This window comes from Oxyura jamaicensis, chromosome 1 (genome assembly GCF_011077185.1).
Source record: "Oxyura jamaicensis isolate SHBP4307 breed ruddy duck chromosome 1, BPBGC_Ojam_1.0, whole genome shotgun sequence".
Lineage (NCBI taxonomy): Eukaryota > Metazoa > Chordata > Aves > Anseriformes > Anatidae > Oxyura > Oxyura jamaicensis.
This window is the reverse complement of record NC_048893.1, coordinates 109,574,744-109,597,713: the sequence shown is the minus strand read 5'-3', so window position 1 is coordinate 109,597,713 and position 22,970 is coordinate 109,574,744. Positions and strand designations below refer to the sequence as shown.

Sequence of the window (22,970 nt, the reverse complement as noted above, 5' to 3'; positions counted from 1 at the left end):
ATCAAATCAAAATCAGTTCCTGTTACTTGAATTTGTCTATTGCCAATTACAGAAGTATATTTTGGAAAGTTTATTTCATGTACTTTTCATGCTGGGGTGCACATTATACTTTGTATTTCGGGTGCACATCAATGTAAAAATGTGGCCGTAACCCTGCAAGGTAGTAATGGAAGCAATTCTGGTTTTCCCCAAATGGCTTTTAGTCCCCATTTGTTTTTGTTATTGCTGCTCTTTCCTATTTTATCACATTAATTGTTGGCATTCTGTGCCTGAAAATAAATGTCGCGTAAAGAAGCTGAGGATCCTGCGCTTTGATTCCATAGGTGGTGGCCCTGGGAGACGTGCCCGATGGGACGCTGGTGACGGTAATGGCTGGAAATGACGAAAACTACTCCGCAGAACTCAGAAATGCAACAGCTGCCATGAAAAACCAAGTAGCAAGGTTCAACGACCTCAGATTTGTGGGTAGAAGTGGAAGAGGTAGGTGTTTGTTCACAGCTGCAGTTCAGTCATCTTTACCAGCTAAGTCAAGTTCTGGTTACGCGGAGAGAATTTGAATGTGGGGTATGTAGAGTTTTCGGCAGTAGGGAGATCTGATTTAGGCCAATTCCAAAGGTACAGAGCCAGCTGTGTGTTTTTTCTTGTCTTCTGGCCCGTCTTCCATGTTATTTCAATTTTTATACAGTAAGACCTCATTTAAAAAGAAAAAAGAATCACGGTCAGTGAGCCTCGTTTTGACTACAGAATTCTCCCTGCCAATTTAGAACAGCACAATATTATGCATGTTTAAGTTTAAATAACACATTTTCAATTTAAAATAGGAATTCTCATCTTGTGTAGAGAACTGTGACTGTCTCAGGGCTCACAGGCACACTCTGCAAAAGCCGGTCTCTGCAACAGCATGAGTCAACCTAAAATTACAAATAATTCCCACATAGATCTATTTTTTTTTTTTTTTCAGGCTTCATCACCATGTGATGAAGGGATAGAGCATTTTTTCTGACCCTTCTTTCTCTGGAGTAGCCATAGAGCCATATACAGTAGGCATTTAATGTACTACTACTGCAAGGTGCATGGGATGGGGTAGGACAGAACAGAGCCGAACAGATGAGCTTAATGTCAGACTTCCTGCATCTCTGTGATAACCAGGAATTACTGGTGCAAATAGAAAGGCATTATGAGTCTGAGTAGCAAGAGCCAAAGCTGACTTAAACTGTAACTATATGTAAATGTTGTTAGAAAGCTGCAAGTAGTGTCCCACATGTGCGGTTCATGCATCGTGTGTGTGAACAGGCGTGCAAAGCGTGATCCACAAGCCCATAACATCGACAGAAGGACCCTTTGTAGTAACTTTGCTCCTTGGCTCAAGCCCATAATCTTGAAAACCATAAATTCCAAGCAATCGTGTTTACGTTTGTTACAAGATTATCTGAAGCACTCCTCCTGCATTACTGCCCTTGCTCCTGTGAGCGGAGTGCCTTTACGTGGCCAGGGTGGTTAAAGCAAACCTACTGAAACCAGTGAGCTGCTGCTTGGAAAAAGCACAGAGAAACAATCGGCCTCTCTGGTTTAAGGTCAAGACTGAAATACTGTCACGTCTTCCATGTGACTTCATGCGGTATTTACTTATGTGTTTTCCTTTTGTCTAGTTCGTATCTTCAAGTAAAATCGGAACATAACATCACGGTGTTCCAAAGACAACATTGTTGTTTCGGGACAATTCAGTGCTGTAACATTCACAAATCAAAGCGATTGTATCTACGGCACCTAAATAGGTTTCTTTATACTGCCTTTTGGAGCTATTTGGGAGCTGCTGTCTCTCATGACCAGATTGAATACCCTGGGGTAGGCTGACCCTTCCTCAGCACCTTCTGTTCCCATGTAGGCACTCTTCGAGCATCCGGGCCATGTCCTGGTGCGTGGTGGCACACATGGCTCTTACAAACACACACTGACTTACAACAGGCACGCTTAAGGAGCATTGGAAAGGTGACCCACTTCTGCTCTCTTTCTCAAAACCTTTTACTCCCAGTGGCAGATGGGTCAGGCTTTAGGCTGAGGAAGTCATTCTGATTATACGCAACAGCTTCTACTTGCCTTTGAAGTCAAATGCATTTGAGGATATTCTTCCAGCGTAAATGCAGCCTGCAATTTTGGAAGAACATGGTGCTCTGGAAACACGGATGCAAGCAGCAAATACATTTTAAGTATAAAATACCCATCCAATCCCTCAGTATCCAGCAGCATTTTTAGCTGAGGATACAGAGGGAGATGTCTTTTAAATCATGTTGTTTGGGCTGTCTTCAAAATGTACTTGGTGGAAAACACCCGCAGCTGAGAACGTAGCTTCGTAATGCTAGCAAAGAATAATAATAGGGTAATGCAGAGAAAATTATATCCATTTACTGAAAACATGAGAGATGCTGTAATGTCTAAAAGTATCAGTCATTAAACGTATTCATTTGTTATATTAAAGGTTCCACCTTTTCAGTAAATGGAATTTGCATTATGATTCAGAGATGACTGTTTAGAAGATTCAAATGAATAGCTGGCAAAGTGGCTGAGAAGCTAATAAAAACAAACCTGTAGTTCAGTTCCTGGCCACGGCAGTGAAGCTAGGAATCACAACAGTGAACTGTGGGATTTTCAAGGTCAAAATTCAGCGGCGGAGGGAGGGAAGGAGGGGGGGAGAACAGTGGCTATTCATGCAGAAGGGCTTTGCGAGGAGCCTCGCTCAGCCCCTCACTGTCCGGCACTCAGCCGCAGACACATGTGCGTGTGGACACAGATCTCCTGTGTCGTGTGGTGCTGCAGTGCTCAGGATCATCTCAGCAGCAGTGGTTTGGGAGCACTGCATGCTGTTAGTCAGTCTCGGAGGTCAAATCTCCCCAGCCCCATTGGCCACCCATCTTTGGAGCCAGTGACTAATGTATGCCTGTGTTTACTCCTCTAACAGGGGATTGTTTTCCAAAGGTGTGGATTGTTTGCATTTGGTACATGATTTCTGGGGTTCTGTTCTGTTGAATTTGTATAAAGCCTGAAGCAGAAGGTGGCTGCTTCAAAGGGCATTGCTTCCTTTGATACTTCGCTAGAGGAAAATTAACCGAAACTTTGTTTGCTGTGTAATATTTGAGTTTGAATAAGTTCAGTTGCCACCAGTGATAGTGTGATGCCAGGAATATTATATGAATAGCGACTGAAAGTTCACGTCGGTTGCAGTCATAGTGGACATTATTTGTGTACCTTGGGTGATTTAAAATCACTGCTGGAGAATAAGGAATGGATTTGCTGAGTGACAGTCCTGGTCCGTGCCTCGCTTTCTTTCACTACCCGTCGGCTGCCGCTCAGCTGTAAACAGCCCCATTAAAAGCCTTGCGGAACTGTCGGCAAGCCTCTTCCCTCTGTCTTTTAAAAGAGGGGAAAATTGCCATTCTTGATAAATGGTTTAAATCTTTTTCTGTAAGCTTTAAATGAGCAAGGTCTAGCAAGACAGCCTGATGGTCGTTACAATTGCCCTTCCATAAGACTATTGTCCCCATCCTAGCACATAAGTGGCTCTCCTCTCACCGTGAGAGAGTTACAATTTACTCCATTCAGAGGTCTGATCCTATGCGTATGTCAAAGCATGAACCAAATATTGGCTGCAACTTAAAGAACCGATCAACCTTTCACTGTTTATTTCCTATTTACTAGCAAGCAGTGGCCCTGTGCTGCCCTGGCTGTACCTAGAGTTCAGAATTTAAAAAAAAAAAAAAAAAAAAAAAGGTACTTTATTTTCTTGACACCAGGACTGGGAGCTGAGAATATCACAGGTCTCCCGAAACAGCGAGATGTTGTATAAAAGCAATTTGGCTGGCTTTCCTGAACAAAACAGATTTACATTGGAATTGGCTGGGGCCCAGAATTACTATTCCTCACCCTAGTTTGAGAATGCTACTGGGAAAACCTGCCTGTCTGGCTTGTAAGCCCGAGTAAGTAATTTCTGAAAGAAAAATGTAGTTTAAAACTTCAGCCAATCTCAGCCCCTCTTGCATGCTTACATGTTTTTTTTTTTTTTTTTTTTTTTTTTTTTTTTTAATAAATCTTTATTTTTCTCCTTCCATTCATAAAAGTTTCAAACTTCAAAATGCTACTAATGCAGAGTACCCTGTTTTCTTACTGTATAATGAACTAGTTTAGGTTACTATGATGAAATAAATCCGATGCAAAAAAGCATGACACCATGGAAGTTCATTGGATAAAATTAAAAATAAATAGTTATTTTGGAGAGGGCAAGCTTCGTGGCTCGGTAAGCATTACATATTTTCCTCATGGAATCATTAATCCCAGTAACTATCTTCTTTGTAGAATGTAACATTTAAAAAAAAAAAAAAAAACAATAACAACAAATAAACATGTTTTCCAGATGAAAATAATTATTAATAGGTTATCATAACAGTAGCTAATGGGGAAGTGTCTTGGCTTGCTGCAGAAAATTTCAGTCTAAAGCTGAAATCCGTAGCTGCAGCTTCGTGATGCAGCTAGCTTTCCAGCAAGGCCTTTTTAAATACTGAGTTTTGGAAAGGACTGAACATTAACCCTGCATATATATATTCTCTACCTGCTATCATGATTAGGCATATATGAGTAAATTTAACAACATTTTTTAAATTTCTTCAGAGCCTAGGAAGTACCCCATTTTCACAGGAGTAGCTGGTTGGAGAGTACAAGAGGGAGATTACCAAGCATAACCATAAGTTTCTGCTTCCAGAACTCTTCCTTCTGGATATAATTTTGGGGAAGAAAAATCAGTTTAAGCTGGAATCTCAGAAATACTTAAAACACAAAAATTGCTGGCTGGATCCTGAGTCTAATTATTTTTATTGGTCTTCTGAAGTCAGAATTTTGCTCCTTCTGTGTAGCTTCAGCTTGTGGTTGTGTTATTTGGGCACTTTGTTAAAAAAAAATGTTTTATTTTTACTTAAACACATTCAAAATTATAAAAGTATGTGCAAAACAGAGGAGGATGCTCTTCAGCAGGGTCGTAAAATCAGTATTAAGCAGCCACCCGGGTCTGGGTCCAAACCATTGGAATGCTTCAGGGGACGTGGTATCAGATACTGGAGTAACAACTCGCCACGCTTGCCAGATGAGACAAAAATAGAAGAAACACAGCAGAAATCATCAAAGCTGAAAAAGGGTCAGTCGGTAGAGCTGAAAAACAACTGCTTAGTGGTACTTCAGGCCGATGGGGGTGCAGCGATAGCGGATGCACTGGTGGGAGGTGGTTTGGTGCTCTGGCTGGGTGTTTGGGGTACAAATCAATTTGGTTACAAATAGGTTTGTATCACAGGGCTCCTCTCTGTCAACCCGTCGGGCCTGAGTGGAGATTTTTTCTCTAAAAGACAGAGGCTGGAAGCGCTCATTTAGTTTTTGAGTGACTTAGGGTGGCTTGGACGTGTCATTAATTTTATCAGGTCGCTGTGCAGGCGTCCAGAGAGCGGACTCCTGACGGGTCGGTGCCTATTTCGAGTCAGAAAGCACGGGTCGCCATGCAATTAATAAGCAAACACAGCCCTTTAAGCAGGACTGCTGTCCCAGTGCAAGCCTTTGGCAGAGGCTTGCTGGTCGGAGGAGGAGGCGGGGGAGACGGCTTGCGTGTTGTGGGCGTCCAGCCCGAGTCGTCTTCGGTGCACTCCCGGTACGTGCAGCCGTTTTTCTATGAATTGCTGATTGTGTAAGAAAGTATATGATACAGCTCGGCGAGGGTGTCTGGACTGAAAACATCATGTGGTCTGCGAGGCTGAGCATGACTGGGGCTATCTTTGCCAGCTCACAAACACTCTGCTGGGTTACTTAAAATTTGGTCTGGGCGAAAGAACTCTCAATCAGAAAGCGTCAACAGGAGAAAAATAATGGCAGAGTGATTTTGAGAACTTCCTGTCTCCGGGAGCATTACTGCTGTAAACAGTGACCATGCCAAGTGCTGAACCACTGCCCTCATTCCAATAACAATAAATCTATTTTTTGGTTGTGCAGAGCTGTGCTTGTACATTTTTAAACTCAGGGTAACGATGAGGATGAGGCAGACACTATCCTCTGAGCATTTTCTTGTTTTCTGCAATGATAAAAGAAGTTGGGCTTACCAGGATACTGCCTCTGGAAGACAAAGTACCTCTCTAGATGAAGAGGTTACATAGTTTCGAGTTATCTGTTTGCCCTTCATCTTTTGATTTATTTATTTTTTCATTCTTTTTATTTTGGTTTGGTTTGTATTTTAGTTTGCCTCCTTCGGTTGACCTGTTTGAGTTCTGGTAAAAAAAAACAATTATTTTTGTCTGTAGGTATGTATATATGTATGCACCTATATTACAACCCAAATAAGGGCTTCTGTTCAGTGCTCAAAATGAAATTATTCTGAGATATTAATTAGGAGCTAGGCTTTAGGGCTGGCTAGCGAACTTCAGATGACTGTCCTATGGCAAGCATTTCTTGTCAGCTCACTCAGCCTTAGCAGAAGTAAGGATGCTGCAAATTGCTGTCAGGAGAGCCTTCCTTTTCCAGCAGTCATGTGCATAAACCCTCATCAGCCTGAATCAATCTCTGTTCTCTTGTAAAAATCATTTAGCAACAGAAAACAAAAACAAAAACAAAAACACTACAAAATATTTTTCTTTTACCTTGATGCTGATCCCCCACCTCTTTCACTCCCATCCTGCTTCTGCCCTGTTTTCCCTTCACACTGTTTCACCACAACTTTCTCATCCTCTTCAAACTGACCATGTTCCCTTCATGTGTCTGCATCCACCTCCATCTCATGTTCCCTGTCGTGTGCCGATGCGCCTCCTGCCTCTCTGAGGCAGTCACTGAGAACCCTTTGCTGATGCCTGCAGAGACCAGGCGGCATCCAGCAGCACCGAAGCCCTGAGCTGCTACTGTTTATATCACAGTGGTGCCTGTGGGTGAGGCATGGGCTGGGACTCATGTGCCAGCCTCTACAACTGGAGCTGGGTTTGGCCTCCAGCGTGGTGTAGGATGGAGGAATTAAATTCCTTCCACCTTCCTCCCGCAGGGAGCTACCTCCCATGCTGTGCAGGCATGGCAGGGTGGAGAGGGCCGAGAGGAGAGGCGAGGAGCAGAGCAGCAGCTGTCCCGAAGGCTTGATGCCATAAGAGCTCTTTAGCGGGGCGGTGCTTGGAGCAGTGCGTATGCACAACATCAGTTCCCTGAAGTTTAGGGAGGAACTGAAGGAAACTGTTTGGCAAGGCCGCAGAGTTTCCACAGGCTAGACTTTATGCACCACGGCTCCGACAAAGCCATGTCCATATCTGAGGCCTCAGAGGCTGTCCTGCTCTTGGAAGTCGTCTCTGGTAGAGCTTGGCAGGTCCCAGGCTCGTAATGGCAGCGCTATCTCCCCGTTGCTGACGGCATGGATATCCATCAAGTGACCCCGGACTTCTGCCGAGCTCTGAAATCAATGCGCATTGCATTAGTGTAATGACAGCACGGAGGAGTCCTTCCTCCAAGAAAATGAACTGAGAGTAAACATGTGCACTCCCACGCTCAGCTAGCTACTGACGAAGCGACTTGTCAGGCCACCTTTCGGCCTTCACCTGCTTTGGGACACTGCAGGCAGAAGTCCCTCCTGCTACAGCAGTAGCGATGATGATCACCTGCTATATTCAGAGCAGCACGTTGCTCTTCCAGCCATCCCGCACCTTCCTCGTTCCCTGTGCCCGGTGCTCTGCCTGCAGCTGCACCAGTAGGCCGTCATCTTCATGGCTCTGTAGGGAAAGGAGTGTGTTTGGTCCCAGCTCCAGCGGCATGCCAGAGCAGGAAGGTGTGCCAGAATCAGCCATTACACTGAGGTTTCCCTACTCCCAGGACTGACTGTGCTGAGCTGCTCCTCCCTGGGGGCTGAGCTCGTGGCCGTGGTGTGGTGGGGACAGGCAGCGGAGGAAGCACCCTCAGATAGCCAGCCACTGCTTCTGCTGCCAGGCTCCAGCTGGATGGGGGCTCCGAGGGCTGTAATTTGGGGCTTAAGCACTTAAATCAATCCCGAATTCCACTTCAGGCAGCTAAATCCTCTTGTGAATCTGGGCCTTAACCTTTTCATGTCTGCCTCATCACCTGTAAAGTGTGGGTGATAATTTCTACCTCAAAAAGCTTATTAATGGCTTGAAATCATAGCTGGGTTAAGGACTATTATTAGGCTTAAGGATCCCAAGGCATTCTCTGTGAGAAGGTGGTAGGTGGTTTTGCAGTTAAGTCATCTCATTTTGAACTGTCCTGTACATTTTCTGTCCCTGGTGCTGTTTTCTTCTTTCCCTGAACAGTAAGTGACACAGTGCTCTGCTGAAAGATGGTGGTTCAGTTCCACCCGAGAGCTGGACGCACATCTGGAGGCTAAGTCACTTCTGAACACTTGTCCACATATACCCCAGCCTCTGGTATAGGGAAGCACTGTGTTTAAAAAATTAAAAATCCCTGATAGGTGGTAAGCCACAACTTGAAAGCAGAGGTTCATTTTTCCGGGTGGCCATGGCATACGGAGTGTCTGAAAATTCATACAGAGTGTCTGAAAGTCATCTTTGGGGAAAAAAATAGCTTCACTTTAATTTCGCCCTCCATAATCTGTGCTCAAACAGCTCAGGTCTTAAAAATATCGTAACAAGAAGCACTACATTTTACAACTCAAACTGCAATCTCTCTGTGCTGACACTCGGGTGCAGAAGCCAGGCAACCCGTAGCATCTCATTCTTCCTGTGCTGTAATTAATGTCTCCACCCAAGTTCATAAGAATTTTATAGTGGTTACTGCAGCAACTCCACTTATAGTTAGAGGCTGCTTGACTTTTCCATTAAAAGGTCTTCCCTCTGCTTCCCCCCACAATCCAATGTTTTAATGCTTTAATCCATTTTGCAAACTTGATCTGCAGGCTTTCAGTCTAAGAAGGCATCACACCCCCAAAATTCAGTTAAAACAGGTCACTCGGGTTGTCTTTCAGAACAGGATGGAAAAACACTTTATTATTATTATTATTATTATTGTCAGACACTGTTGTGTCAAACTCTGGTGCCCATGCTCACACGCACGCGTACACTCATCACCTCCATCCCAAAGCCTAAATGTTGGGGTGTACATTGTACATAAACCTAAGCATGCTAAAGTACAAACAATGTTCCTGCTGGCCAAATTCCTGCCACAGCTTGAAGCAGTCTCTCTTCAGAAGTTAGGCAACATGACAATATAGGGGGGATTCCTGGTGGTTTTGTGTATTTGTGGAGTGTTGACGTTGCTATACAAAAATGACTAATGTCTAAGCTACTACTGGATGTTATCCAAAGCTGACTGTTGCAGGATACCTTCTGTTCAGAGACCTTCCTGCGACCGAGATCCCAAATCACTTGACTGTTTCATCTCTTCAGTTAGTTAGTTTGTGTCCTTTCCCATGAGCTCAGAGATGTCTTCCTACCAGATTTCTGCAGCTTTCTGCTGCATCTCCCTTCCTGATAAATGTCCATGACAATTTAGTATCTAAACCTGCTATCTCCTGCTACTGAAGCACCACCATTTTGTCCCTAAACAGAAGAAATTGTGCCTTTATGGCACATCTGTTGAAGCACATTCACAACATTTGTGTGACAGAAAAATAGCATGAAGTAATAACCTGAGGGACGGAACTTGAGGGAATCATATTAAGACTGGCAACTAGTATGTAACATTTTAGACATCAACGCAAGTTCCTGAAGCAGAGAAGGGCCACAAGGTGCCTTGCAGGATGACAGTGGAGCAGCAGCAGCAGTGGCTGCACTTTTACACACATTTCCAGACTGTCGACGAAGGGATTAGCACAGGGGCCCCTGCGAGGCTGGAGGAGGCGGTGGCCGGTATCATCATGACAGCACATGGGACTGGGAAGTGAAACCCATCATCAGCACAGAAGTGAAACTGCCTGCACACAAGCTCATCAAATTAAAATGTAAACAGCTGGCCAAAAAAAAAAAAAAAAAAGAAAGAAAGAGAAAATGGGACAGTTTTAGTGAGCTGAGTCCTCTCTTGCACCTCTTGAGAGCATGAACGATCCCTGTTTGTGTAATGGAGAACCACTCTTCTGAGGGTTTCAGATCAAGTGCCGTGTTATTTGCTACAGTAATGGGTAAAAAGTAGCATTCAGGCAAAGATGTCGTTTTTGAACTGAGGGTGACACATTTCTGGGGTGCTTCTGGTAGCATTTTTTGTTTACTCCACCTGGAAGGCAATTTCCTTTTTTTTTTTTTTTATTTTTCGGAGGAAAGTGATCGATTGTCAGTACCTCTTTCAGAGATCAAAGTGTAGGGAAAAATCAGCCTTAGGATCTGCTACCTTCAGGGGCCCGAGTCAGCCTTAATTTATCAGCTGTAAGTTACACTGAGCACAGAACCAGCTTCTGCATTGGTTTGCTTAAATATTTCATGTCAACAGCATGCGGGCGTGAGGTTATGTTTTTGACTTATGAAATAAGAACATTGTTGGGGACAGTCTTCAGAAAGGTGTCAAGGACTATCCTTATCACCCAGATAACGCTTTTAGGGTAAATTTAGATGTTAGTACCTGCTTAGGTTGGCAGTGCCTCTATTAACGTTGCTCGATTTCAGTTACGTAATTTTGGTTGCTTAACACGGTTCCTGTGTTGCCCTAGGTTAAATGTCGTGCATATGTTTCACCAGCATAATGCCTTGAAATGATTTCACCTCAGATACAACCTTCCTCCAGCCTTCTAGTGCAGGGAAGTCATGGTGAATAAAGGGTATGGAGAAGGGGTAGGAGGAGAAGAGAATGAGGTGTACGTCTTGCCTAAGCACTTGGTCATGCTGTAGGGAGCTGGGAGGGAGGCAGAAGGGCAGCAGCATGCCTGCTGTGCCTTGCAGCAGTGGGGATGCTCCGCTCAGCTTTAGGGAGCTGCTTGAGGCTTTTCCAGCACCTCCTGCACAGCAAATGAAGTAGCTCATGGCTGGGGCCAGGGGTACAGCAGGAGAGCTTTTGGACATTTGCATGCAAACTTGGCCCCATGTAAATCCAGAACAAAACATCTATTGATTTATTTAATGGGATCAAGTTTTCATTTGGGGTAAGTGAGTGCTGTGTAAACACAGATATAAGAACTTCCTGGAGTGAGCCACTTGACAAAAATTTTCAAAAGTGTACCTTCATGCTGACCCAGTCTGGTTTGGCAGGAGACAGGTGGGTGTATTCCCCAAATCTTGAAGTTTCCACGCACACCCACGGAACATCCCTATAAGTATGCAAACAGATCAGTTGTCCTGCAGCTGATTTGCGTGCACAGCTCTTGCATTTCTTTGTGCAGTGACCCTGATTTGCTGACATCTCCCTATGTGCTTATTTATCCATTTGGTCCGTTGTTCTGTGGTGGTCAGAGTTTGCAAACAATTTATGGGACAGTAGTGGATGAGGTTAATATCAGTTTTTTTCTTATATTTAAATTAGGTGGCATTTGTGGTACTGATGGTAAACAAATTACGTTCTTTTTTTGATGCCGCTTACTTCAACTGCAACTCTTTTCTGATGAAATAGCCATCGGACCAAGCATAACAGGCAAAGCTGCATGCTTACCATGTGAGACAGTAACTGCCAACAGGACAAAACAGTTTCCATACAATGATAACAGTAGTTGTGCAGGTTTTTTTCTGCATTGGAAATACAATTTGAAGAACTACAGAAACGTTTCACTCATATCATGAGCAAATCAACTAACGAAGTGTCAACTTATGTTGGCCTGTCTCACCCTATTGATTACCTTTGGATTATTCAGCTAACAAAGTATAATGTGGCTTAAGTGATAAAAATGGCAAAATTTAGCCCCAGTGAATAACAATCAACAGCTGAGAATGAATATGCGCCTGTATTGCATCCTGCTCAGGGATACAGTCACATATGCTATTAAAATGCAGTTGGCATCTTTGCTTTGGCAGATACCCAGGAAGATGTTGTGAGAAATTGTAAAGATGTATAAAATTGATCATTTAGCATGGTTTAATAAAAGTAAGTACATAAGCATTAAAAAGTAGAAGCTAGATAAAAGAATAGTATCATAATCATTCTTACTAGAATCTGGAAGGCTCTCACTAATAACATAGAAATGTCTGTAATATAATTTGTATTGCATTTTTATATTACATTTCATATTTTGCCATCCATACCTTCTGTCCTTGTCAGCACAGGCATTTTTGTCTCTTTTCCCTTTTTCTTCATCTTCTTTTTATCTAATATTTTACTGTAATGATTTAAAACAAAACAACAACAACAAAAAAAACCACTCTAATGACACATCTAAGATCAGCAGAAAAAGTCCCCAAAGAAAAATACAGTAAATGTGATCACAGCATCTGATGGCATCCCTTTCCTCCTCCCCACCACGTGGGCAGACTTCCGAAGCTTTAACTCCATTTTCATTCTGTCCTCATTTGGCTGACCCTTTTTCAGTGGAATCAATGGATCTTTTTGCCTAAGAAAGAGATAGAATAAGATGAAAGGATAAGTTTGAGGGGTGGTTTGTCTTCCCTTAAGTGTGTCTGTTCTCATTCCCCCTTGCGTCTACCCATGCCGCCACCTATATTTTAAGCACGCCTTCCCACCCCCAGTTCCATCTGGCCATGACACGGCTCAGAGATGACTAAAGCAGCACGCAGGAGCTTCATGTGACCGTGTTGTCACTTGAGATTCATTTTCCCCCCTTGGTTTCTCTCGGACATTCCCAGGGGCTGCAGTTTACAAGCCTATTGCTCCCTCTAGAGCCTTTCAGCCCCGTGCTGGGTTGTTCTGGGAGACCACTGACATCAATCCCTCATCCTGCCAGGCGTGAGCTCACGGCTCGCTTCGCTTCCGGACTCGGTCAGATGGGATGCAGCTGAATATTGCAGGGCAGAGCACGGGTACAACACCTTCGGATGCTTGGGAACTGGAGGCCGGTCCTTCCCGTTCGCTGGCCCAGGAACAGCATTGCTAGGCAGGCACTGGCAGACATTGTGCTTTGTGCTTCCTCTTAAGTTCTTACAGCTCTGCATGGCATCCAGGGGTCTCACAAGCAATCCTGTAAAGTCAGGAGCTGGGGACAACTGACTTTAGCTGTCAAATCAGCAGTAACTCTCGAGGGCACTGTTGGTAGCTTGGTTCCTAGCAAATCCTTTGGCAGTCTCTGGGTGTCATTTCAAAAGTCAGTGTTGCATTTTGGCCAGAAATGCTACCGTTTCCATTATTTTTTTCTGAAAGGGTACTGACATTAATGCTCCTTCAAAATAAATGTTACCAGGCAATTTTTCCTACCCTAGCTATGTGGGAATACTTGATGGAAGCAGTGAGTCTTGTTCTCTACCCATAAACATACAACGGTATGTCTGATGTCAGTGGGGAGGGTTTCCAAAGGCAGCACTCTGTCCCACATCTGGAGAATTTAATCTTTATGCTCATCGGGTGCTCTGTGCCTGATGTTAGGAGCTGCCAGGGATAGTTGCAGAGAGCAGCAGTCTCTGAAAGGACTGTCGCACCTCAGAAAGGCACAGCTTGGCATGGGCATCCCTCTTCAGCCCTTTCACCATCAGCAAAGACTCCCATGATGATACTGTAGTGATTGGCTTAAACATGTCGAGGCGCACATCATAGACACAAGGTAAAGGTCTCAGATTTTGATGTTAGTCAGTGAAGGGCTACATGCTGGCTTGCTATCACCACTGGGCCATAACCAAATTGTCGTCATGACTGTTTGAAGCATCTGAACCAGGCCAGCATTTCAGAAGGTCTTCCTGGGGCTTGTGATCCCTCTTTATAGTCACCAGAGAGGTCATTCCTTCACTTAGGATGTCTGACCCAGCTTTGGAGGCACCCACTCCTTGCTGAGCTGAGCAGAGATGCACAGTGCTCAGCATAAGCCGTCTGCCCTTAGTTAGAAGGTCCAGTTACTTAGAAATCAGAAATCATGACATCTGCTATATCCTCCAGTGCTAGAGAGTCTGAATATGGCCTGCAGTGACTAATCTGGTATTATTTCCACCAGCATAGTCTGCTGCATATTGTACATCTATCTATGTGTGTGTGTGTATAGGTGTATTATGCAAGCGTATGCTGAAAATGAAAAATTATCTTGTATCTCGGCTGTATCATAATACATAAAAGCAAGGAGGGGAAGTTTATTGTCATGCTGTCATCCCAGAGCAGGTACACCCATAAAACATGTATTTCACTAACAATACCTCCAATCTAAACCTACCTTTGTCAACCAAGCATATAAATGATGAATAATGTAGAAGCTATGAATAAAAATGATAAAACCACTTAACAAAACTAAATGTAAATGAAACAGAACAATCGGAGAAAGGCATAGCTAGAATTATTGGTAAGCAGCAATGTAGGTTTATGCAGCACATAGGTTTATGGTTATATAGCCCTGTGGTTAACCAGTATGTGGTTAATGAATAGGCTTCTGTCAACAAGAAGTAAGCTAAGTATCTTCCTGCTTTTGCCAACTTGTATCAGCATTATACTGGTTCTGAGATCTCTGTTCTGTAGAAGATCTTGAAAGTAACTTTGCTCCCCTCTTTTTCTTTATCTTGGTCTTGTAGACCAATAATGTGGCCACATTGTCCCTACAGTTCATCATGTCTTTTTTTCTGTGTTATTTTTTTCTATCTGGAAACTCTTTAAAGGCCTTCTAAAGAAACAAATAGACTGTATTCTAGCAAAACAGCAGAAGCACCTTACCTAACGCATCAGCTGTTGTCAAGAAATAAACCGGGAACAAGACGGAAGTACTGCAGACTAGTAAAGGGAATAACGCATATTTTCAAAGTCTCTGAGTCTTGGTGATCTAAGTGTTGCATCTAACAATACAGGGAAACTATTTTTTATGTTTTTAAAAGAAAAAAGAACTGCAGGTGCCTCTCTGATATTTGTTAAGTCTAATGCTAAGGGTGTTAAAATTTATTGTAAGGAAGCTTATTGAGCTTTATTACTGATGCCTCGTAGAAAGATGTGGTGTGATGGTGGAAAAAGAGTAAAAAAGCTTTATCAGATAACTTGGTATTAAAAAATTTCAGGAACACCATGATCCTTGGTTGAGGTAGATGTAGGACCCAAGAGCTGGGGTCCAAAGGCCCTGAGACAATGATCTAAAATTACTTTTGCTTCAGTTGCAATTCTTTTGATCTCAGGGGCTGCTTTCTAGTAAGAAAGTGGAGGTGCAAAGATAGTGGCCTGGGATCTGGGAGGTTTGTATTTCTGTTTTCTCAGGGCTGTGATTCAGGATTATTGTCGGATTTAGTTGCAGCAGCCAAAGTGGTTAGCATCGCTGGCCACAGGCTTCCTGTCAGATCTTGGCCAAGACACTTTATCTGCCCACAGTTCCTCATCTGTAAAGTGGGGAGAATACCTCTCTAATTCACAGGGATGAGATGAAGACAGTTTCCAGTAACAGCTAGGTGCGTGCAGTGCGCTCACTGTGCTGTTGATGCAGACCATTAGCACCACAGTAGGAACCGCATTAAGAGAAGTATTGAATTGCAAGTAAATGTGCACAGGGAGGGGGAGAACACTGCTGCTAGAGGCAGGCCTTTCTACTTGTATTTACATTTATATTTATATTTATTTATATAGATAAACCAAGCAAACTCTAGAAGTGGGAGGTCTTAGGAGGGAAGAAACTCCTCCTTCAGGAGGACAGGAGCCAGGCGATGGAATGAGCAGGCAGAGCTGTATGGGAAGGGCACAGCATGTGCCCAAAGGAGAAGAACCTCGATTTTCTTACAACGGTTCCTGGTTATCTAACTTGAGGTGATGGCCCTTGATGTCTCTGACTGATAATGAAGATTTCTGCCAGTGTCTGAGGCCTCCTTGATGCTGAGATAATGATGCTAAACCTGCTGACAGCCAAAGTTTTTACTGCTGTCCAGGCCAAAGTCGTAATGAATACATACATGAGGTCTTATCAAAGATAGAGAAAGTTACTTCTGTTACTGAGGAAATGCCTAAAGTAATGCTGGCATTGGCCAGAAGCAAATCCAGAGGTAGCAGGATTTGAATGCATCACGGTCACAAGGGGATACAAAAGCATCCAACCTCCCCAGCAGCCATCCAAATGAGCACTTTCAGAACTCAGGGCTGTGGCATGCACACAACAGTTTTGAAAAGGCTTTCACAGTTTTCTTACTGAATAATAGAGAAACTGAGCATAATGCTCTGCTGCGTCTTCATTAAATGTTTTAATTCTCTGTGGACAGGCAGCGGGGATTTTTTATTTTTTTCCATTCCCTTGTTTATTGGCATTGCCGTAGCAGATTATTTTTAAAGGGTTCGTAATATGGAATTGATCTAACGCTAGCTTCAACACCAAAGCATGGGATTTTACGATCTGCCTAGGGGACCTGAGCACCCAGTTCTCTTTAATTTTAGCAAGCACTGTTGATCAGATTCCCGTGGCAGTTTTGGAAGAGTCAGCCACAATTTCTAAGCCTCTCTGAACTAATAGCCTTTAGAAAGTACAGATAATGCACCAGTAGTCAGGTAGATCAGATAAACTACAACTGTTAGGGGTAACCACCTTATTTTACAAACAAAATGTAGATCATTTACATATAAATTAATTTTTTTCAAATTCTTTGAGCAGTTGCCACAGAGGGAATGCATCTAGCAGCAGGCAGTGGTGAGGTTATAACCACGCTGTCTGTGCTTGTATCTGTCTTTAGATATGGACAGCTGAAATGTTGTGGTGCCATTTGGAGTGTTCTGGTGCTACTGGAAAGGATGAGTGCACTTTTCTCGATGTATGTTCAGTAACCTTTTTTCCCATTGCAGGGAAAAGCTTCACGCTGACCATCACAGTCTTCACGAACCCTCCACAAGTAGCCACATACCACAGAGCCATCAAGATAACAGTGGATGGACCTCGTGAACCCAGAAGTAAGTGAACTAACAACAACATTTGCAAAAGGTGATGTTGATGGTTTAGTACAGGGGTTCCTCACCAGCCACGTGAAATGCAGCAACATCCAGTGCATGTGGAGCAGTGGAGGTGCCTCAAGCCAAGGCCGTCCCATGAATGGTTTTAATTATGCCTTCCTGAAGCCTTATTTTTCATGGGTGCCCAGCTGATCCAGAATATGAATTGCATTGCATTTATGAAGTATCTGCCCAGGGATGACTTGGATCATACCCAAAAGCTGACAAAAGGGATGCTGGTAAAAGGTGGGCAGTGTATACCCTATGCATCATTTCTTGCTAGCCTCGTCTTTCAGATGTTAAGAGGGTTTTAAAGCATTGGAAACCAATATGTCATTGATCCCAATTTTCAAGCTCAGCCACCCTGCAAAAATAAATAAACGTCTGAGAGAGGACACCTGGTTGCTGCATTGTAGAGTTCACTGTGCCTCGTTCCTTGGTATAACTTGGGAAAACAGTAATTGCTGAGAGTAGTGCTTACAACAAGCAGATGCAATTACCCCGCTGGGACACCCATTCTCACAGACAGGCAATCTTTGCTATATTTTTTTTTCTTTTTTTTTTAAAGAATAAATTATAAGGAGAAGATGAATGATTTGGTATCTTCAGGGAATTGCCCACACCTTTCACACATGCAGTTGTTTTTCTGAGGTTGGAGAGGGAAGGTTGCTTTGTTTGGGATGGAAGTGGGGTGAGGGCGGAACAGATAGGCAGATGTAAATGCTCCTGCAGCACATGCTCTGCCTGTTACCAGAGGCAATCCTTAACCTCAGTCACTAGCCCGAGCGTGGAATTTTCATATTTTTATCGAAATGCCCTGATGCAAATTGAGGTTTGTGGTTAGTTTTTCACTCCTCCTGCACACTTGGCAGAAATTCTGGCTGTTGCTTAAGTGGAGTCGTCCCGGGAGAAGAGAGCAGTAAGATTCAAACACCCACTAGAGAATGAGACTTACGGCTCTGGGCTACTTAACTGAGTGGTGGAAAAAAAGAATGATTTGAAACTTGAGTTAAAATAGCTTAGAAAACTCCTATCTTTCATGTACATTTTCTTCCCGAGCCTTCATTCGTCTGAGTAGTGTCATGATGCTGCATACATTTAATGGAAGATTCTGTCCTATATTTTTTTGGATTTGAGGTCAGACTTTAAAACAAATACTGCTGTCAGGGCAAGGCTTCTTATTTAGTTTGCATTTGTTTTTCTGAAAACTGTGGCTGGATTGCCCCTGAAAAAATATCCTCAGTGAACAAGGCAGCTGTGCACATAAAATATATATTTGTATATGCAAGCTACTGATTTGCATATGCAATTACCTGGGCATGTTCATAGTTTGCACACAACAAATAAGCGTTAGTTGTTTGAATATGAGTCTGCTAGAACAGTAAGAAACAAAACCATCCTGCAGGCATACCTACTGTTTTAAATCAATTCTTCAGTTGCTATAGTAGTTAATATTTAATAAGATTCTACATTTTAAAAAGGAAGTAGAAATATAATACATTCTGAAGCAACACATGTATCTTCCTGACTCAAATGTATATAAAAGCTTCCTTGTAAATGATTTCACTTTGTTGTAGGCAAGTCAGAGGTATAAAGGAGCTCCATAGTTGGGGGGGGTGGGGGCTTTAGGGGTGTCGTGAGCAGAGGACCCTGCTGTCCTCCTGGTACATCTGACTGAAATACCGGGTGGCTCGAAGGGATGTAGCACATGCTGCAAAGGAAGGAAGAAGTAGTACCCAGTGCTTTCCCCATTCCTTGTTCTTCGTGTGTTTGGAACAAGCCTTACCACAGCTCAGTTTTCCCAGCTAGCACCACGTCACCAATTTCTAGTAATTAAACTCAGAATTAATTCTCTCCAAGTAGCTCTCGTGGCTCTGAGACAATTCTGTCTGTTTTGGGCTATACATTTCATTTTATGCCCTCACTCGGCAGGCGTATCCTGTTCTGCACTGATCCGATTAGATCAAGGTGCATTTGTAGCCTGTACAAAAATAGATGGCATGGCTGCTACCTGTACAAACTCACGTGTCAGATTTGTGGTTGGACATATCAGCACATGCATGCTGTGTCCTGAAGCGCTTTGAAATGATATCAGCCTTCTTGCATTCAGGCAGGAATCAAAATAAAAACTGCTAGATTAGAGGAGTGTTTCTAGCTTCAGTGATCAATATTTGGGAACTTCCGTGCCTGGAGATCCATGACTCACTCTCTCTCCTGAGCTGAAGGAACTGCAGAAATACTGAGCTGTGTTTTCTAAGATGTCCTGATTCAAAAGAAATCTGAGGAAGGTAGCAGTGGGAAGAAAATTAGATACTGCTTTCTTGCAGACCTCTGGAAAAAATAAAAATAAAAAAAAAGCATACTTAACTCCAAAACCAACTCCAGCAACTTATTTTTAATTCATTTACCTTTTGTTGTTGTTGTTGTTTGTAACAGTTGCAGATAGACTGAATTCTAGTGAGTCCCTATGGTGCCTGCAAAAAACACTGCAAGTTAAGGTGCCATTTTTGAGGTGGGGGAGGCAATCTGAGACAGAACTCAGAACTTCCTACCAGGACAATTCTTAGTGACTCTGACAGGTTGTAAAAATACTTAAAACAAAACCAAACACCTTCAGACTGATTAACTTAAGAAATAAGAGAAACGCTTTCTTTCTTTCGTCTTCAGGGAATGATAGATTAAGAGCAGTTTCTAAGCCAGAATTAGAATGGTTCTAAAACCAGGGTTTTTTTAACGAAAAAGGACAGCCTCTTAATCTACGTATGCTTGGGGAAAAGAACTTCAAAAAGTAATGCAAACCAGGATTTAAAGACATTTTGGGAAAGTAGAAAAATACTCAAATTAAAGGCTCCAAAAGCAGGTAATACAGAGTACAGACTTTTTGGTTCTCTGTGATGTGTGGAGATGTCACGATATGTGACAATAATATGGTGTGTGTCATCAGGTGTGCACCTCCCCTCTCTGCACAAAGGCCTGGCTGTCCAGGTTTTCAGACTATGGGTTCTTGCATTGTACATTTGGTCACAGTGTACAAAGTATGGCCAATTCTTTGCCCAACAGCCTGTTTGCATGTGTAACTACCAGATTTGCATTTACCACTGTGATAATTACTTGTGTGCATTATTTAAACCATTGCCTTTTTTTTTGCCATTGCATTTCTGACTGTGCCTATCCAGATGATACTTCTCATCAAATTGTCATGGTATATAGAGAGAGCCAAGGTACTTAAGAATCTGGCTCTTCCTCCACTGCATTCATTATGTATTTTTAAAATCTCTTTTGAACTTAGTATTTTTATTCTCCAGCTTTACAGAAGTGCCTATTTTCAATTTTTAATTTTATTTTTTTTATAAAAAGAAATGATACTGCACTGTCAGGGAGAAGGGCAAGATGACCTAACCCATCATTTTCTTCTCCAACTTCTATGATTCTATGATTCATAAAGCAATTTATGTTTTTATGAGCTAAGTCCATGGGGGAAATCATTAGCAGTAACCAGATCAAGAGTAGTGCTCCTGATGAAAATACTTTTGGTTGGGAAACTTGGTAGAAATAGTATGACTCTTAAATTAAATATTTCCCTTAGGCCATATGACCTACTGTGTATGTCTGCTCAAAAATTAGGTTTTTCTTCTTTTGACTGCTTCTTTCTGTTTTTCTCATTGAATTGTTTTAACCTACATAACTCTGAAAAAATCACTAATGGACCAGGTGCCTGAAAACTTTGCAGAATGAAAAGGCTGCATAGGTTTAGCCCTGGTGGCCCTGCGCTGTCCAAGGTTAAGCTGTGCATTAAATGTGATTATCCCGTATTGGATATGTGGTTTTCCCAAAAACATTTTTGGCATCCTTGTATTAAAGGGCATGATGCTGCAGAACAGACAGAGACAGAAAAATTCTGCTGAGCAGGGCTGGAGAAGGTGCTTTAAGAGCTGCTGGCCCAGGAAGTGCCTTTCCAGGGACAGAGGCTGGTTTTTGCCTCCCAGCAGAGTTAGCCACGAGGTTCACATGTGTGGTCAACCACAGTTGAGGGCACCCTCAGACCTTGGTCTGAAGTGATCCCTGCTAGCTTCTGAAGTTCCTGGAGAAACCCTTGGCTTGTAGCTACTTGGAAGGAATGCCTTCACCTTCAGCCTCTCCTGCAAGGAAAAGTCAAACAGTTCTCCAGCACCGTGTCATCTCAGTGACCTGAAATAACATGAAATGCCTTTATTTCTTGCTTGCTTTCTGCTGCAAGTACCTCCATCTGCTGGAAATTGAGACTAACATATACCAAAGAACAGTTTAGAAACCGAGAGAACATGAATCATCGTGGCATTGGAATAGACCCATCGTATAAATTTCAGAGAAGGCTTACCAGATCCTTCCACTCACCTGGAGATGTACAGTGCTTCAAGGCTACTCAAAAGTAGAAAGTGTGTAGAGGGAAATGTGGCATTTGCAAGTTCCTTGTCTATATAACATGTCCCTGTATTGAAATGCAAGCATGGCTGGGACTCTCTTTGCCTTTGCTAACACTAGCTGCATGCCACACACTCCACAGCCCTCTGAGGATAGGAACCCAAATGTGCAAATCACTCTTTAAAAATCTTGGCTAAGACACTCACCCCCAAGAGGCTCCAACCTAAATAAATCTTGTGTAGACAAAAGAAAGGGATGGGCTGCAAGCAGAGCTGGTGGTGGAGCAGTGCTGTTTCTCTGCGTGTATTTGTAGCCCTGCGTCCCATTGTCTCATTGACACTGCCTGGCGAGTGGGTGGACGGGTGCTTAAATTATGAGCATGCTCTGGAGACGGTTGTAGTCAGCTTGTGCAATGGTAACGTGCAAGCCTACAGCAGCTGTGTGAAGTTACAAAACATTTCTAACCCGAATTCGAGCAGTGTGACTTAGTGCATCGCTGTCTCTAAATGGGTTCGTGTGCAGTTGGTTGTCTTTGCATGCATACGTGTGCATCTCTATGGAGCAATGGATCGAGAGCAGGGCCATCAAACATCATAGGACCATTGTATAGCACAGGATCATCTGACTTTGGATGTTAAAAAGTGGGCTACACAACAGAACCCACTGCTCCTAAAAACAGTGCTCTTTGTTCTCCATAAGACGTGCAAAGGATTACGAAACCTGAATGCTCAGCATTCCCTGGTGATGGGGGCATCCTTTTTGCCTACTCAGTATTTCCCTTCTGGTTTTAATACCAATATCCTTGAGGTTTTGTGATGTAGACACTTCCTTTCAACCTGGAAAAGATGGTTTGGGGATTATTTTCCCTGGCATTTATCAGCCTCACTGCTGAGTCAGTGAGGAGAGTTGATGTTAGGTGACACGGGTAGGGAACTGGTCATTTTAGCTTAACAAAATTGCCAAAATACAAAATCTTGTGTCAAGCATTGCTGTACTGACTGTTTTTCTGGGGGTGTGGTAGCTCATATATATTTGCTTGCCTATTTATTGAGCTGTTTCTTTTAAAGGTAGATAGAAGTGTTGACAATACAAGCTCCTTACTCACATTAAGCAGGTAAAGAGAGGAAATCAGAGTTGTTGTGGGGTAGGCTAGGAATGGCAATACAACTAGCCTGGTCCTCTAGAAATTATTTCAGTTCCTTGTTTTAGTCACTTAATCCCACACAGCTCTTTTTCTTTCCTTCTTGGATTACTGTGTTTTTAAATTGAGAAGAACTTTGTAGGTTGTTTCTTTGTTTTCATTTCTTTCACTTTTTCATCTTTGCCAATTTAATTTTTGCACTTAATATTCATTACTTTATTGCCTAATGGTTGAGTGCATACAAAGACTATGGTGAGTATTTTTAAGTGTTTACCTATATTTGCATGATGGATTTTCAAATATATCCAGTCTTGGACTAGCTCTGCTGAAGTCAGTGGGAAAGTCCTCTGTAGCTGTGACAAAAGCAGAATTAGGTGATTGTATATTACGTAGGAAAATGCTTCCAAAAGCAGCCAGTAGGTCTGACGTTCGTCACAGGGTTGTGATTATCTGCTGGCCTCCA

At 42.9% G+C, this 22,970-nt stretch overlaps 1 protein-coding gene across 7 annotated transcripts in view; it reads left to right on the top strand.

Annotated features, from left to right (window-relative positions):
* Positions 1-22,970, top strand: part of RUNX1 (RUNX family transcription factor 1) — a 169,911-nt gene that overhangs the window by 106,970 nt on the left and 39,971 nt on the right. For all 7 annotated transcript variants that reach the window (XM_035315727.1, XM_035315722.1, XM_035315723.1 and 4 more), the window contains 2 exons: positions 324-480; positions 16,822-16,926. In XM_035315727.1, coding sequence (XP_035171618.1) covers positions 324-480; positions 16,822-16,926 — 262 coding nt within the window. The remainder of the gene's footprint in view (positions 1-323; positions 481-16,821; positions 16,927-22,970) is intronic.